The sequence below is a fragment of the Megalobrama amblycephala genome, linkage group LG16, assembly GCF_018812025.1.
Source record: "Megalobrama amblycephala isolate DHTTF-2021 linkage group LG16, ASM1881202v1, whole genome shotgun sequence".
Classification (NCBI taxonomy): Eukaryota; Metazoa; Chordata; class Actinopteri; order Cypriniformes; family Xenocyprididae; genus Megalobrama; species Megalobrama amblycephala.
Window position 1 is genome coordinate 39523687 of NC_063059.1, and position 16408 is coordinate 39540094.

Consider the following 16408-nt stretch of genomic DNA (forward strand, 5'->3'; position numbering starts at 1 on the left):
ATTTAAGAATTTAACCTGTGACCTATTTCATCCTTATAAAATCTGGATTCCCATTAAATGAGCAATCTTTATATAAACCATTTTAAATGCCACTAATATGTAGTCATACCAAAATTATTCTTTTTGGTTTTTCCTTTGGAATTTCTTAAATCATGCACATATGGTCATTTAATTTAAGAAGTGTAATTATTGAAGTATTTCAGTATACAGAGGCACCTGCATCATATATTGTCATATAAACAGTAAACGACAGAGAATGTGAACCTATGTCTCACCGCGTTGCATGTCAGGGCGCCTTTTGTTATACTTTTTGTTTTGTTTCTGCCATCAAATGGAACATTCACATTCTTCGAGGTATTGTTTACAGGGAATATAAACTATTTTATCACGTCGCATGATAATTTGATTTTTTTCACTTTTAGTGATGGTTAAACAAGCGTAATTGAGGAGGCCCACAACTGTTGTCATTCATTTTAATATTACCCTTTTCCACGATCACAGAGGAGGAGAATCAGAGATTATGGGTCACATTCAGCGAACAGACAGACATTAACACAATGTATTTTTTATATTTATTGAATAAACACTATATTGCCATAAACACCATCCTTATTCCTTTTACACTCCTGGCACAAAAAAACAGAGATACAAATTATTTGTATTTCTTTTATTTTTATTAGTGTTGTCAAACAATTAATCGCGATTAATCACATACAAAATAAAACTTTAAGTTTACCTAATGTGGGTGTACTGTGTGTAATTATTATGTAAATACAAACATTAATTTATATATTTGAGAAATATTAACAAGTATATGTATTTATTTATATTTTTATATTTATATTCAGTTCAAACCTCAGTGAAATGAGCAAAATAGAGATGATAAATTATACCAAAAATGCATCTAAATGATCATAGGCTTGCATAGTATTATCCACATTTTGATTGTCAAGTGTTTATTTCCTTTTGTGCCATCATTCTCAGTCCCTTAATTCACAGTTTAATTGGATAATTACATAATCAACTGAGGAAGAAAACTTAAGCTTTTTTTTATTTCAATAACAAATAGATATATATGTTTATCAGGGGTGGTACAGGGATTCATCTAATTAGAAATATGCATTACAACATATAGAAATGCAATACAGACATTCAGACAATAACAATTCTATGTATGGGAACTTTCTAGAACAAAAAAAACAATATTCCTTGCATATTTGCCTTTTGCTCCTGCAAGTGAACTCAATAAACCACTTTTATGTCTGTGAATGAGAAAAGTCTATCCATTCATCCAGTTAGTTTGTTTTCAGGTACTTTATTGGAAAGATAAACATTTGTGCATTTGTTTTGTCAAAGTAATTGCACCATTTCTGCATAAAATTAAAACCGTGAATAAGGGAGAATATAGTGCAAGACAACATGAGGAAAAAACAAAACAGTGTAAATGTCAATTACTGAATTAATAGACTGACAGAAATTTAAAAAAGCTGAAAAGTTTATTTATCTCATTCAACAGTCCCTGTTTTCAGTGCTATTCTGAGGAGTTTTTATTTGAATGTATTTCTGAAAGGAAATGTGTGTCTTCAGAAAAGTTTCAGTGGCATCTTCTTTTTATCTTTCCTCAGTATGATTCCTAATAAAGTAGTTCATAATCGCAGCGCTGCTGTTTTTAGTGCAGGAGTAACCGCTGTATTTCTGCTTTTCCATAAGTGCCACCTTCTGTCAGAGAGTGAATTTGCATTTTCATTTATTCTGTGCTGTTTTTGTTCATATAACATTAGATATATAATCATTTAATAGGCTTAAATGTGAGGTTCATCATTTTTAAAATCTGGTACAATTTGAACTGTCAAGTTGTTTAAATCATATATTTTATTGATATTTTACAGTTTAGAATGTTACTATAGACATTAATGTTGTTTCAAACAACTTTGCTACTGAAGCAACATGTAGTTCTATTCTAATATCAGAACTTTTTAAACGGCTTCACTAATTTTAGAAGAATTGTTACTTATACTTGCAACCCTCCTCTATTCAGTCTGTGCATGTAGTTTATTAAGTGGATTTCTGATTAGTTTAGATTCATTGAGCAATATAACCTGTGCCCTGTTTTATCCTAATAATATCCTGGGTTACATAAAACTGAGCAATCTAGTGATGTTTTATACACTACTAATATATATAACCATCATAATGCTCTATATTTGATCTAAATGAAAGACACCATATGTGCTTGCTGTTAAAGTAATCTGGTATAAATTCAGTTACTTCTCTTTGATTTTTCCAGATCTGGTCCAGTGGGTGTCAGTATCACACAGTGATCACAGTTCACACCTGCAGTGAAGCTCCTCCCACAAACAATTCACCAACACATACTGGGAATATTCACCTCATCCTACAAGAGAAGGACAAACTCCAGGTGTAGCAGCTGAAATCTGTGTGACTGTCAAAGATGGAGTTTATTAAAGAGGAGATTGAAGACATGAATATTTCAGAACCATCCAGAATAAAACATGAAGAAACCGAGAAACAAATAGGTTGGTGTCCATTCTTGATTCTTCATTGCTGACTGTGTGTGAAATGTGAAATAATAAGCAGTATATGAATGATAAATTTTAGAGAAATGTGTCTAAATGATCATAACCTTGCATAACATTATATGCAGATAACATTGATAACTTTACAGAGGCCGGTGTCTTGTTTTCTGCTAAGTGTTTTTATTTTTCACATTTAACCTCATTGAACTGATTCTAACAGCTTTATATGTTCATTTTAGATCAGATGAAAGTGAAGGAGCAAAGACAGAAACTAAATGAAGTAAAGAAACACTGTGACTTCAAACCTCAAGGAACAAAAGCCAAAAAGCGGCACACCTGCTCACAGTGTGGAAAGAGATTCACACTAAAAGGAAACCTTAAAAAACACATGAGAATTCACACTGGAGAAAAACCGTTTACATGCACTCAGTGTGGTAAAGATTTCATTTTTCCATCACAACTAAAACAACACCTGAAAGTTCATTCAGATAAGAAGCCTTATGTGTGTTCTTTCTGTGGAAAGAGTTTTCCAAGGATGAACAGTTTTAAACGGCACCAGGAAACACATAATGAAGTGAATGATCGTGTGTGCTGTGACTGTGGGAAGAGCTTTATTGCACCTAGTCATCTGAAACAGCACCAAAGAATTCATACTGGAGAAAAACCTTACACATGCTCTCAGTGTGGAAAGAGTTTTAAACAAAAAGGACACCTTAAAATACATATTAGAATTCACTCTGGAGAAAAACCGTATACATGCACTCAGTGTGGAAAGACTTTTTCTCAAGCATCAGCTCTCAGTTATCACCTGGAAGTTCATTCAGGTGAGAAGCCTTATGTGTGTTCTCTCTGTGGAAAGAGTTTTTTAAAGTTAGATAAGTTTAAACTGCACCAGAAAACACATAATGGAGTGAAAGATCATGTGTGTTGTGACTGTGGAATGAGCTTCACTACAGCTGGCAATCTGAAACGGCACCAAAGAATTCATACTGGAGAAAAACCTTACAAGTGCTCATATTGCGACAAGCGATTCAGTTGGTTGAGATTACTGAAATCACATGAGCGACTTCATACTGGAGAGAAGCCGTACCACTGTACTCAGTGTGAGAAGAGTTTCAAAGATGCAACATGTTTGAGAAGTCATCTGCTCCTTCACTCTGGAGAGAAACCATTTCACTGTGATCAGTGTGGTAAAGATTTTATTTTGTCATCTGATCTAAAGCGACACCTGAAAGTTCATTCAGATGAGAGGCCTTATGTGTGTCCTCTTTGTGGAAAGAGTTTTTCGTGGCTGAGCAGTTTTAAACGGCACCAGAAAACACATGATGAGGTGAAAGATCATGTGTGTTGTGACTGTGGGAAGAGCTTTACTACATCTGGCCATCTTAAACGACACCAAAAGATTCATACTGGAGAAAAACCTTACAAGTGATCATTTTGTGACAAGAGTTTCGCTCAGTCTGGACAACTGAAAAAACATGAGCGAGTTCATTCTGAAGAGAAGCCGTACTGCTGTACTCGGTGTGAGAAGAGTTTTAAACATTTAAGAAGCCTTCATGATCATATAAAAAATGTTGCAAGTGAGCAACATTTATTTTTCATGTCAAATAGTAAATATGAAATAAAATAATGGAGTTTTTCTACTCAACTCTTACAGTGATACTAAATTGTCTTCTGATAGTTACTAAAATTAAATAGCAATAACATCTTTGTCTTCATTAATCTATTTAATGAACACAGAGAATGAGTTAAGTTTAAACACATTAATGATTTTTTTTTGTATCATTCTATTTTAATACTGTGATAAATATGTTTGGGATGTACAGTATTATTGATTTTATTTTTTATTTTTATAGGGTTTTTATTTTTTTTGTTGGTGTTTTTGATCACAGTTCACATAGAGATCATAGAGACCATTGGTGCCAATTGCTCATGCACAGTTACTTCCGGGTTTTCGTTAAGCCAGCTTGGGCATTTCCGGTGAACTGTTAGCTGATCATTCTGTACTCGCTGTGGATTTATGAATTTTGGTTTGTAAATGTATTGTATTATATTACATCATATTATATTAAACTGACTTCATTGATTTACATTCTCAATACTGCTCATATTCTCATTTCATATACAACTTCTACAATGGGGTGCAACAAACAATTATTTTCATAATCTAACGATTATAGGAACAATTAATCAACTAATCGTCGATTATTTCACTGGTTAATCAGAAGGCTTTGATCCATTATTCTGCTTTTGCACAGTAATAATAAATAAATGAATAAAAGTAATAAATTATAGCTGCAAGCAGCGATGAAGTGGTCCTTGCACCCAGGGCCACCGCCACCTGGTGGCCTTAGGAAAATCGTGAATAATGGGTGACATGCATGTAAGCGAGTAAATACAGGAGAAATATGGCAAAGTCATTTCGACGTGCCACACTTCCTGCTGCCAACAGGTGGCACTTTGACTATAACTGAATCAAACGTGACGTTTGGAGCAGATCGGACATTGAATGCCTTAGTTACAACAACTTCCCATTTCATGGCGAAAGATCGAATTTTGTCAGGCCACCATGGACACACCCTTCAAAGAAAACTCAAGATCTTCGCAATTTAATGTCGCAAAGCCCTTTACATTAGACTGACCAAATATGATGTTTATCTGATAAAATCTCTAGGAGGAGTTTGTTAAAGTACAATGTCTGGAAATGGCAAAAACTGCATAAAATATGATTCAAAATATCTAATTTCCTGATGGGTTAACTGATTTTGCACCCAGGGATTTTTTGTAGGTATTGGGCTATTACATGTGTCTGCGAATTTCATACCTGTACGTGAAACGTAGAGCAAAGGTGTCATGATCACAAGTTGGAGTGCCCTATTTAGCCACCAGAGGGCACTCCAACCCAGACTGTTTCTCACTTCTTTTGGACTTAATTTCCCATAAACCACTTCCCGGACTCATTATCCCGTCATTACTTTCAGCTGTTTTGCGTTTGATCATTTTCGAGTCAATTGAATAGACCAGGGGTGGCTAAACCACCCCTCAGTCTTGCAGAGTTTGGCTCCAACCCTGATAAAAACTCACCTGCCTATAGCTTGCAAGCAACCTCTCAAACCTTGATTAGCTTGTTCAGGTGTGTTTGATTAGGATTGGAGCTGAACTCTGCAGGACTGTGGCACTCCAGGACCAGGGTTAGCCACCCCTGTAACAGACTTTATGGTCATTGAATGGCTTTCCTTTGGTAAATGCAATGTTTTGTGACATTGTTTGCAAGCTCTTTTATTGACATCTTTACTGACATCTGTTTAATTGATGTTTGTGGTTGAAACTCTGATTAAGTGATTACATTAGAGATTGATTAATTTCAGTAAATGTACTGTATCTTTCAACATACGTTTTGATGTTCATTCATGTATATTTCATGCTGTAAAAGTAGAAAAGAAGAGATAATAGGTTCACAGATCACTGTAATTGGGCATTTCTGCAGGGGTGGATCTATTGGGGTGGCACGGGTGGCAACTGCCACCCTAAGAAAAAGCCACCCCATCTGCCACCCCAGAATTATCACAGAATAAAATAATAAATGTAAGCAGTGTTTCAAGTACTGCTTTTCAGCAGAGGCGCTTCAAATGACTCTTATGAACCGGTTCAGTCATTTACGGTTGGGAGTCAAAAGCAGACAGCGCAGCCAAGATCCGTGTAAGAAGTGATTCAGGTCGATTCCGGTCAGATACAGATTTTAGGATCCAAGAAGACCTCTAATGCCTATCTTACCTGTCATGCCACCACATATAGCCTGAAATATGTCAGGGAGACATGTAGAAAAAGCAATACTGTTACTGTAATCAGGTGAAGGTGAATAGAATGATGAATCCATATATAATATATTATTATTATTAATATTATTGTTTTTATTATTGTGTATTGTTAATTATGATAGTGTGTGTGCTTCATCATAACAGTGCGGAGATGTGATTCACTGAATGCGGCCCCTTTAAGAAACGTGACACCGCGCGCACTGAGAATGCGCAGAAGAGAGAAGTGCGCGAGACCCTCTACAGTTTGCTTTCCTTCTCTCTCTCTTTCTCTCTCTCTCGTTGTTGTTGTTTCCTTTGATGCTATTATGAATGTAACTGTAAGTGTATGTTATGTTAATGTTCTTGTTAATGCAATAAAAAGAGAGACAGAGAAGCGCGAGAGACAAGACTGAAACTTTCACCTTTGTAAGCTAAAATTGACGCTGTTAACGATCGTGAATGAAGGACAAATGTGGAATATTTTCTTCGGATATATTTCCATTCTGCAGGTCAGAGATGTTCCATTTTTAGGTAAGATTTGAAGTTTATGTTGCCTAAATGTACATTTTCCATAGTGTAATGTACAGATAATTACATAGTCATTCATTTTTATCAGCCTCTTAGTGTGTTCATATTGTGTATGATTTCTTCTATGTTTGTTAGATTTCTGTTTAATTTATATTAATTTACGAATTTAATCTGTGATCTACTTCATCCTTATAAAATCTGGATTTCCATAAAATGAGCAATCTTCCTATACCGTTTTAAATGTTATATAATCATACCAAATGACTCATATTTCTAAAATCAAGCACATATGATCATTTAATTTAAGAGGTGTAATTACTGAAGTATTTCATTATACAGGGGCACCTGCATCATATGTTGTCATTAGGGGTGCAAATCAAATTGCTCACGGTTTGGTTTGTATCACGGTTTTAGGGTCACGGTTTTGGGTACGGTTCGGTATGTGCTATGTTCAGGGAAAATAGGACTACTGTCAAAAAAAAAAAAGAAAAAAAAGAAAATAATAACAAATAATCAAACTACAAGCAACATACCAAATAAATTAAATAAAGCAAATATTCAAATAAAATAAGCAGTGCTTTTCAGGTTTTTCAGGTATCAAACAGTAGTTTTCAGGTACAGACAATGGATAAAGTAATCAAATATAAAATAACGTTGCATATTATCTTCACTGTATAAATTAAATAAAGATTAATCATTACTGAAGTTACAAAAGCTATTCAGTCAAGAGCAGTGAGTGATTTCTTTGTCATTTATTGTTTGATTTAACACTAAAAACACAGGCAGCAGGAATAGTTTTTTTTCCCTTTAAGACATGCACGATCCAGTACATACAGTTGCAAGAAAAAGTTTGTGAACCACTTGCAGAATCTGTGAAAATGTGAATAATTTTATCAAAATAAGAGAGATCATTGAAAATGCATGTTATTTTTTATTTAGTACTGTCCTGAGTAAGATATTTTGCAAAAAAGATGTTTACATATAGTCCACAAAACAAAAAAATAGCTGAATTTCTTAAAATAACCCCGCTCAAAAGTATGTGAACCCTTGATTATTAATGCTGTGTGTGGTTACCTGATGATCTAAACTGTTTTTTTTTTTTTTTTTTTTGTGATGGTTCTTCATGAGTCTCTTGTTTGTTCTGAGCAGTTAAACTGAGCTCTGTTCTTCAGAAAAATCCTCCAGGTCCTGCATAATTTTTGATTTTCCAGCGTCTTTTGCATATTTGAACCCTTTCCAGCAGTGACTGTATAATTTTGAGATCCATCTTTTCACACCGAGGACAATTGAGAGACTCAAACACAACTATTAAAAAAGATTCAAACATTCACTGATGCTCCAGAAGGAAACATGACGCATTAAGAGCCAGGGGGTGAAAACATTTGGAATTTGAAGATCAAAGTAAATTGTATTTAATCTGTTTTCCGGAAAACATGCAAGTATCTTCTGTTGCTTCCAAAGGGCAGTACTAAATGAAAAAAACTGATATTTAAACCAAATAAGAAAATTTTGGACATCTTCATCCTGTTCAAAAGTTATCAAGAGAACTCAGTATTTGCTCGTTGTCTGAAATAAGTGTGTGCGCACTTCGAATGACCTTAGAGCATACGGCACTAAAAGTTTACAAAGAGTGACTATTTAGTCCAAGCTTTTTGATTATCGTTGTTGTAACATTTTGGGAAGCCAGAATGCGCATCCATCGACTGAAACATACATTATTTGAACTCTGTCTGTCTGTTTTCCACATTGCTATTTTAAACAAACCATATTAGCCTATAGATGTGTCGTCATTTGAGATGGACCGCAGTGCAAGGACATGCCGAACCGTAAGTGGAGAACAGTATGGTTACATTTTTTACCGTGAACCGTTGCACCCCTTGTTGTCATATATGCAGTATAAAAACAATAGAGAGCGTGCACCTATGTCACGCCGCGTTGCATGTCGGGGTGGCACCAAGATGTTCATGTCTTTCTTTCTTCAGTCGAAAAGAAATTAAGGTTTTGATGAAAACATTCCAGGATTATTCTCCTTATAATGGACTTCAGTGGCCTCCAAACGGCAAAAATGTAAATGTATATGCTTTATATAATCAAATGATCGCCTTCCAAGTGCTTCCGCCAAAAGCATTTTACTTATGGTTTGTTCCATAAGTAAAATAGGGAAAGCGTAGGACATACAGCTGTTTTTGATTTTTCCAGATCTGGTCCTGTGGGCGTCAGTATCACACAGTGATCACAGTTCACACCTGCAGGGGAAGCTCCTCCCACAACAATTCACCAATAAATACTGGGAATATTCACATCATCCTACAAGAGAAGGACAAACTCCAGGTGTAGCAGCTGAAATCTGTGTGACTGTTAAAGATGGAGTTTATTAAAGAGGAGTCTGAAGACATGAGTGATCCAGAACCATCCAGAATAAAACATGAAGAAACTGAGGAACAAATAAGTTAGTGTTCATTCTTGATTCTTCATTGTTGACTGCTTTGGATGATGTGAATTAATAGTCAGTATGGATGATAAATGATATAGGAATCCATCTAAATGATGACAACTTGCATATAACATTATTGTAGAAAACATTGTAAATCATCATACAGTGCACAGCATAAATGAATACACCCCCTCTGAAACTTAGCTGAGTGAAAGTCAAGCAGTTACTCAATTACTTAGAAGACATGTTAGGGTTCTTTAAAAATATAATGTTCCAGCAAGTCTGCTTAAAAAAATAAGATAAGATAATAAGATTTTCTTATCAAGGTGTTAAAATGTTGTGTAGAAAAAATGAGCACACCCTCCTAAAAATTAGAAAATAAAAAATAAAAAGAAATAAAATTTTCTGGTGTAAGTTCAAGGCAATGTTTGATCAACTGGTAAGTATATGTTGAACCAAAACATTTAAAGCAGGGGTGTGGAACGTTGATCCTGGAGGGCCATTGTCCTTTAAAGTTTTGCTCCAACCCTAATTAAAGGGATAGTTCACCCAAAAATGAAAATTTTATGTTTATCTGCTTACTCCCAGGGCATCCAAGGTGTAGGTGACTTTGTTTCTTCAGTAGAACACAAATGATGATTTTTAACTCCAACCGTTGTGGTCTGTCAGTTGTATAATGCATTGAAATGGTAACATCATCTATAAGAGTCAAATAAACAAGCACAGACAAATCCAAATTAAACCCTGCGGCTCGTGACGACACATTGATGTCCTAAGACACGAAACGATCAGTTTGTGTGAGAAACCGAACAGTATTTATATCATTTTTTACCTCTAAAACACCACTATGTCCAACTGCATTCAGCATCCGGTTAGTGAGGTCAAAAAACGTGCTCTGATGACTGCAGTGATCTCTCGCGCTTTGCTTCAATGAGCACGAGACATCACTTCCGTTGTCAGAGCGTGTTCAGACTTCACTAACCAGATGTGGAGGGCAGTTGGACATGGTGTTTTAGAGGTAAAAAATGATATAAATACTGTTTCGGTTTCTTGCACAAACCAATCATTTCGTGTCTTTAGGACATCAATGTGTCGTCATGAGCCGCAGGGTTTAATTTGGATTTGTCTGTGCATGTTTTTTTGACTCTTAGATTGTGTTACCATTTCAATGCATTATTTGACTGACAGACGGCAACGGTTGGAGTTAAAAATCATTATTTGTGTTCTACTGAAGAAACAAAGTCACCTAATCTTGGATGTGCTGGGCGTAAGCAGATAAACATCAAATTTTCATTTTTGGGTAAACTATCCCTTTAAACACACCTGAAGCCAATAGGGCTGTTGCGATAACCGCAATTTCGTAATACCGCCCTTCAGGCCGAGACACAAGTTATATTCGTGAAAAAAAAGTTGTCGTGTCCAAGGATAGCGAAATCTCTGCCTTACCATCGAAGCATTACTGGTCAGCTGAGCCTTATAAAGTGGCGCTCAACGTTAAAATGATTTCAACAGCTTGTTTCATTTCATCTCTCTTTGAATGAATCTGCGTTTTTGAACGTGCAGTTGAATGAACGGTTTAAAGACTCAAAGACAGTCCCTTGCCTCCACCTTGTGTCACAACAATGTAACTGCACTGAGTGACAGCCCGTCTAGAACGCGCAGAGATGAGTAACGTTAGTTCTGCTTATACTCGTGAAATATCAGCAGAAAGTCTTGTTTAGTCGGATTCGAGGATCGAAACTAACTATTATACATACAACAATATCTCTACCATCTTATTGTCAGGTTTATGTTCTGTTTTGTAGACCCTTATTTTGACATTCTCTTTACTTCAATGCTCTATTTAGTTTCGTTATTGAATATGACCTCTCTCTTTCTCTCTCTCTCTCTCTCTCTCTCTATATATATATATATATATATATATATATATATAAATGGCGGTAATACCGCATATCGCGCTATTGAGCCACTCAAAAATACCGCAAGGGAAATTCCTTAACCGTGACAGCCCTAGAAGCCAATCAAGGTCTTCATGATTACTAAAATTACAGGCAGGTGAATGATTTTTTTCAGGGTTGGAGCTAAACTCTGCAGGACAATGACCCTCCAGGATCAACGGTCCCGACCCCTGATTTAACAAGAAGTCATTTCTTTACAATTAAAAGTGTATATATCCCACTGAACCATTCTCAGACTTAATGCTGACAACAGTGGAAGCACTTGGGAGTGAACTGTCAGGAGACTTATTTCTTAGCACAAAAGAGGAGAGTGGTACAAGAGAATTACCAAATCATTGTTTTAAGTGTGAAAATATATATATATCTCATGAGATCAAATCAATCATTTTGGATCTAACAGCATCCAAAATGTTATGGTGTTGCTAGAGGAGGAGTACAGTGAGAAGTGCCTGGTTCCCACAGTAAAGTTCAGTGGTAGTAAAGCTCTTATATGGGAATGTATGAGTGCTGAAGGTGAGGGCGTTGTGCTTTATCAGTGCTGTCATGAATTCCCACAACACTGTGTAATTTAATACACAAACTTGAAACAGAAGATGTTACCCTTTCCTCATTCCCTGCATTGTTGGGCATTTTTTCAACATGACAATGAGGATATGCATTCTCCCAAGGTGAAAAACCTTCTGTGGACATGTATTGCACTCAATCTTAACACTCTTGAGCGCCTGTGGGGGATTCTGTAGAGACGAGTTGAGCAACACTCCCCATTAAAGATCAGGGCATTTAAGGAGCTCATCATCCAGGAGTTAAACAGGACAGATGTGACAATTTGTCATGAACTTGTACACTCCGTGCCAAGAAGGGTTATAAAAATATGGAGGGCATACTAAGTACTAGAATATCATACATTTGTTGAATTAAATCTAGGGTGTACTCATTTCTGCAATCCTTAATTTAAACACAATTGGCTAATTTATGGCTATTAATGACATATATTTCTCATTTTAGTTTTGCCATCTTTCCATGAATTGTATTAGTGATAATAAAGAAAATACATCTTTTGTATTTGTTCAGAAGGGGTGTACTCACTTATGCTGTGCACTGTAATATATCAGTTTAATCATATTAACAAGTGAACTGACCTTTGCACATCAAAGATACTTGATACAGAGGCAGGTGTCTTGTTTTCTGCTACGTGTTTTTATTTTTCACATTTAACCTCATTGAACTGATTCTAACAGCTTAATATGTTTTAGATCCGATGGAAGAGGAGGAGCAAAGACAGAAACTAAATGAAGTAAATAAACACTGTGACTTCAAAACTCGAGGAACAAAAGCCAAAAAGCTGCACACCTGCTCTCAGTGTGGAAAGAGTTTCCAGTATAAAGGAACCCTTAACAAACACATGAGAATTCACAATGGAGAGAAACCATATACATGCACTCAGTGTGGAAAGACTTTCAGACAAAAAGAAAACCTTAAGTCACATATTAGAGTTCACTCTGGAGAAAAACCGTTTACATGCACTCAGTGTGGAAAGAGTTTTTCTCAAGCATCAGGTCTCAGTTATCACCTGGAAGTTCATTCAGATCAGAAGCCTTATGTGTGTTCCTTCTGTGGAAAGAGATTTTCAAGACTGGGTATGTTTAAACTCCACCATAAAACACATAATGAAGTGAAAGATCATGTGTGTTGTGAATGTGGGAAGAGCTTTACTAAACCTTGTCATCTAAAACAGCACCAAATAATTCATACTGGAGAAAGACCTTACAAGTGCTCATATTGTGACAAGAGATTCAGTTGGTTGAGATTACTGAAATCACATGAGCGATTTCATACTGGAGAGAAGCCGTACCACTGTACTCAGTGTGAGAAGAGTTTCAGAGATGCAGCATGTTTGAGAATTCATCTGCTCCATCACTCTGGAGAAAAACCATTTCACTGTGATCAATGTGGTAAAGATTTCACTTCGTCATCAGATCTAAAACGACACTTGAAAGTTCATTCAGTTCATGTGTGTTCTCTTTGTGGAAAGAGTTTTTCACGGCTGAGCAGTTTTAAACTGCACCAGAAATCACATGATGAAGTAAGAGATCATGTGTTTTGTGACTGTGGTAAGAGCTTTACTACATCTACTCTTCTGAAACGGCACCAAAGAATTCATACTGGAGAAAGACCTTACAAGTGCTCACACTGTAACAAGAGTTTCGCTCAGTCTGGACACCTGAAAAAACATGAGCGAGTTCATACTGGAGAAAAACCTTACAAGTGCTCACACTGTAACAAGAGTTTCGCTCAGTCTGGACACCTGAAAAAACATGAGCGAATTCATACTGGAGAAAAACCTTACAAGTGCTCATATTGTAACAAGAGTTTCGCTCAGTCTACACACCTGAAAACACATGAGCGAGTTCATACTGAATAGAAGCCATACCACTGTACTCAATGTGAAAAGAGCTTTGAAAATTTACGAAGCCTTCATGATCATATAGAAAATGTTGCAAGTGAGCAAAACATTTTTTATCATGTCAAAAAATAAATACTGTGAGATAAAATATGGAGTTTTTACACTAAATTGTCTTGTGATAGTTATGAGAAATTAAATAGAAATAGCATCTTTGTCTTGATTGATCTATTTATAAACACAGAGAATGACTAGTTTTAAACACATTAATGATTTTTTTATCATTCTATTTTAATACTGTGATAAATACGGAAGATGATTAGGGCCAAGCAGTAAAAAAAAAAAAAATGTAACCATCTCGAGATTAAAGTCATTATTAATAGAGATTAAACTCATTAAATTTAGAGAAAGAATTCTAAATAAAACTTTGAGAATAAACTCATTAAATTGAGAATAAAGTCACTATGTTTAGAGAAAAATTCATTACATTTTGAGAAAAAAGTCAAAAATAAAATGTCGAGAAGAAACAGGCATTGAGCTGCTGCCAGATCTTGCCAGTCACTTTTCACAGCATGAATGAGTACACCCCCTCTGAACAAATACAAAAGATGTGTTTTCTTTATGATCACTAATACAATTCATGGAAACATGGCAAAACTAAAATGTTTAAACATATACATAATAAAAACTGAGAAATCTATGTTTTTAATCTATGTAATTTTGTTTAAATTAAGGATTACAGAAATAAGTACACCCTAGATTTTATTTAACAAATGTATAATATTCTAGTACTTAGTATATCATCCATATTTTTGAATATACTGCTTTGAAGCTTTTTGGCACGGAGTGTACAAGTTCATGACAAATTGTCACATCTGTCCTGTTTAACTCCTGGATGATGAGCTCCTTAAATGCCCTGATCTTTAATGGGGAGTGTTGCTCAACTAGTCTCTACAGAATCCCCCACAGGCGCTCAAGAGTGTTAAGATTGAGTGCAATACATGTCCACAGAAGGTTTTTCACCTTGGGAGAATGCATATCCTCATTGTCATGTTGAAAAAATTCCCATCAATGCAGGGAATGAGGAAAGGGTAACATCTTCTGTTTCACGTTTGTGTATTAAATTACACAGTGTTGTGGGAATTCATGACAGCACTGATAAAGCACAACGCCCTCACCTTCAGCACTCATACATTCCTATATAAGAGTTTTATTACCACTGAACTTTACTGTGGGAACCAGGCACTTCTCACTGTACTCCTCTAGCAACACCAGAACATTTTGGATGCTGTTAGATCCAGAATGATTGGTTTGGTCAGAGTATTGATTCCCAGAATCTATATTTTGTAAATATGGGCTTTGGAAATGGCTGACTTCATTGTGCTTTGGCTACAGTAGGTAGTTCCAGTGAGAACAACAACCATGCATGTCATTTCTGCAGTCTGCATCTTACTCTGTGAGATAAACAGTCACTCTTTTCATAGCTTTTGATGGCTCTAAGACACTCGCTTGGTATTTCTCCTGCTCTTTGTCTATCAAAAAATCCCTCATCACTAAATGAAAGCTCAAAATGAAGGCCTGATTATTTCAGGGGCCTTGTCACAAGTCCATTGTTTTTAAATTTCTGTGTTACCTTTGCTATATTTTCACACTTAAAACAATTATTTGGTAATCCTCTTGTAGAACTGTTATCTATTGTTCTAAGAAATAAGTCTCCTGACAGTTTTCTCCCAAGTTCTGAGAATGATTAAGTGGGCAATATAGCACTTTTAATTGTCATGAAATTACTTATCTTTAAATGTTTCAGTTCAACATACTTACCAGTTGATCAAACATTGCCTTAAACTTACACCAGAACATTTTTATTTTGTTTTATTTAGTAACTTTTTAGGAGGGTGTACTCATTTTTTGCTACACAACATTTTATCACCTTGATAAAATCTTATTTTCCTGAATAATTTTGACATGCTTCTTTGGTAATTGATTAAGCAGACTTGCTGGAACATTATATCGCTAAAGAACTCTAACATGTCATCTAAGTAATTGAGTAATTGAAATTGACTTTCCAAAGTTTTTAAATTTAATTTATTATTAATTTAAAATGTGCTTCTGGCATACATTTAAATTGACGCCATGGTGTTTATAATTTGTCGTGTCTGATTTAGATCTGTGTCCTAAACTTATAAATTTAAAGGTGAAGTATGTTGTTTATGTGACACTAGTGGCACCTATTGGATTACAGAAATACAGCATATTTTGCAAATGCATCTTTCGCATGTCGCGCCTCTGTTGACTCAAACATCACAAAAGTTCTTAAAGGTGCTTGTGAAAGCACGTCTCAACAGGTAAATATGGGCTCCTCTCAATAAGAGTTCCAGCATATTAAAAATACTTTTCACTGTGTTGCAATTTGTCATGAGCAAGCAAATGAGTAAACTAACTCTGAAAACGCGTATATTAGCTATAAATTAATTCAACGTAACTGCATTGGCCACATTTTTCACTGCTCGCCGCTGCTGCATACTATAATGAAATTTGGCCAAAAGTGCAGAGGATGCTGAATTTACTTCTCTCTCTCTCTCTCTCTTTTTTTTGTTTTACTGTACTGTAATTGACAGAATACTGTACTGTGGTGCATACCAAGTTCATATACGTATACTTTTTTCATGCTTTTCATTTACTGCAAGAACACTTTACAATAGTAAAATGAAAATGATTTTTTTCTTTTCAAAATTTAATTGCTGTATTTTACT

At 35.5% G+C, this 16408-nt stretch overlaps 2 protein-coding genes across 8 annotated transcripts in view; both read left to right on the forward strand.

Annotated features, from left to right (window-relative positions):
- The window catches only part of LOC125248622 (gastrula zinc finger protein XlCGF52.1-like), a 150071-nt gene that overhangs the window by 46758 nt on the left and 86905 nt on the right, over positions 1 to 16408 (forward strand). For 5 of the 7 annotated variants that reach the window (XM_048160656.1, XM_048160662.1, XM_048160659.1 and 2 more), the window contains 2 exons: positions 2288 to 2537; positions 2777 to 4636. The exons of 1 other annotated variant lie outside the window; for it this stretch is intronic. In XM_048160656.1, the coding sequence (XP_048016613.1) occupies positions 2453 to 2537; positions 2777 to 3969 (1278 nt within the window). In that variant the 5' untranslated portion in view covers positions 2288 to 2452 and the 3' untranslated portion in view covers positions 3970 to 4636. Of the gene's footprint in view, positions 1 to 2287; positions 2538 to 2776; positions 4637 to 16408 lie in introns of those variants that run through there. One more of the 7 variants, XM_048160657.1, reaches the window with a different exon arrangement.
- LOC125248629 (zinc finger protein 501-like) lies at positions 6555 to 13867 on the forward strand. The gene is made up of 3 exons (XM_048160685.1): positions 6555 to 6865; positions 9062 to 9311; positions 12508 to 13867. The coding sequence occupies exons 2-3, from the start codon at positions 9227 to 9229 to the stop codon at positions 13674 to 13676; spliced, it is 1254 nt and encodes a 417-aa protein (XP_048016642.1). The 5' UTR covers positions 6555 to 6865; positions 9062 to 9226; the 3' UTR covers positions 13677 to 13867.

Excerpts from the sequence above, each read along its gene's own strand:
- LOC125248629 (XM_048160685.1), top strand. The coding sequence starts at position 9,227 with ATGGAGTTTATTAAAGAGGAGTCTGAAGACATGAGTGATCCAGAACCA. Across the intron at positions 9,312-12,507 it reads AGAAACTGAGGAACAAATAA|ATCCGATGGAAGAGGAGGAG; the intron begins GTTAGTGTTCAT and ends AATATGTTTTAG.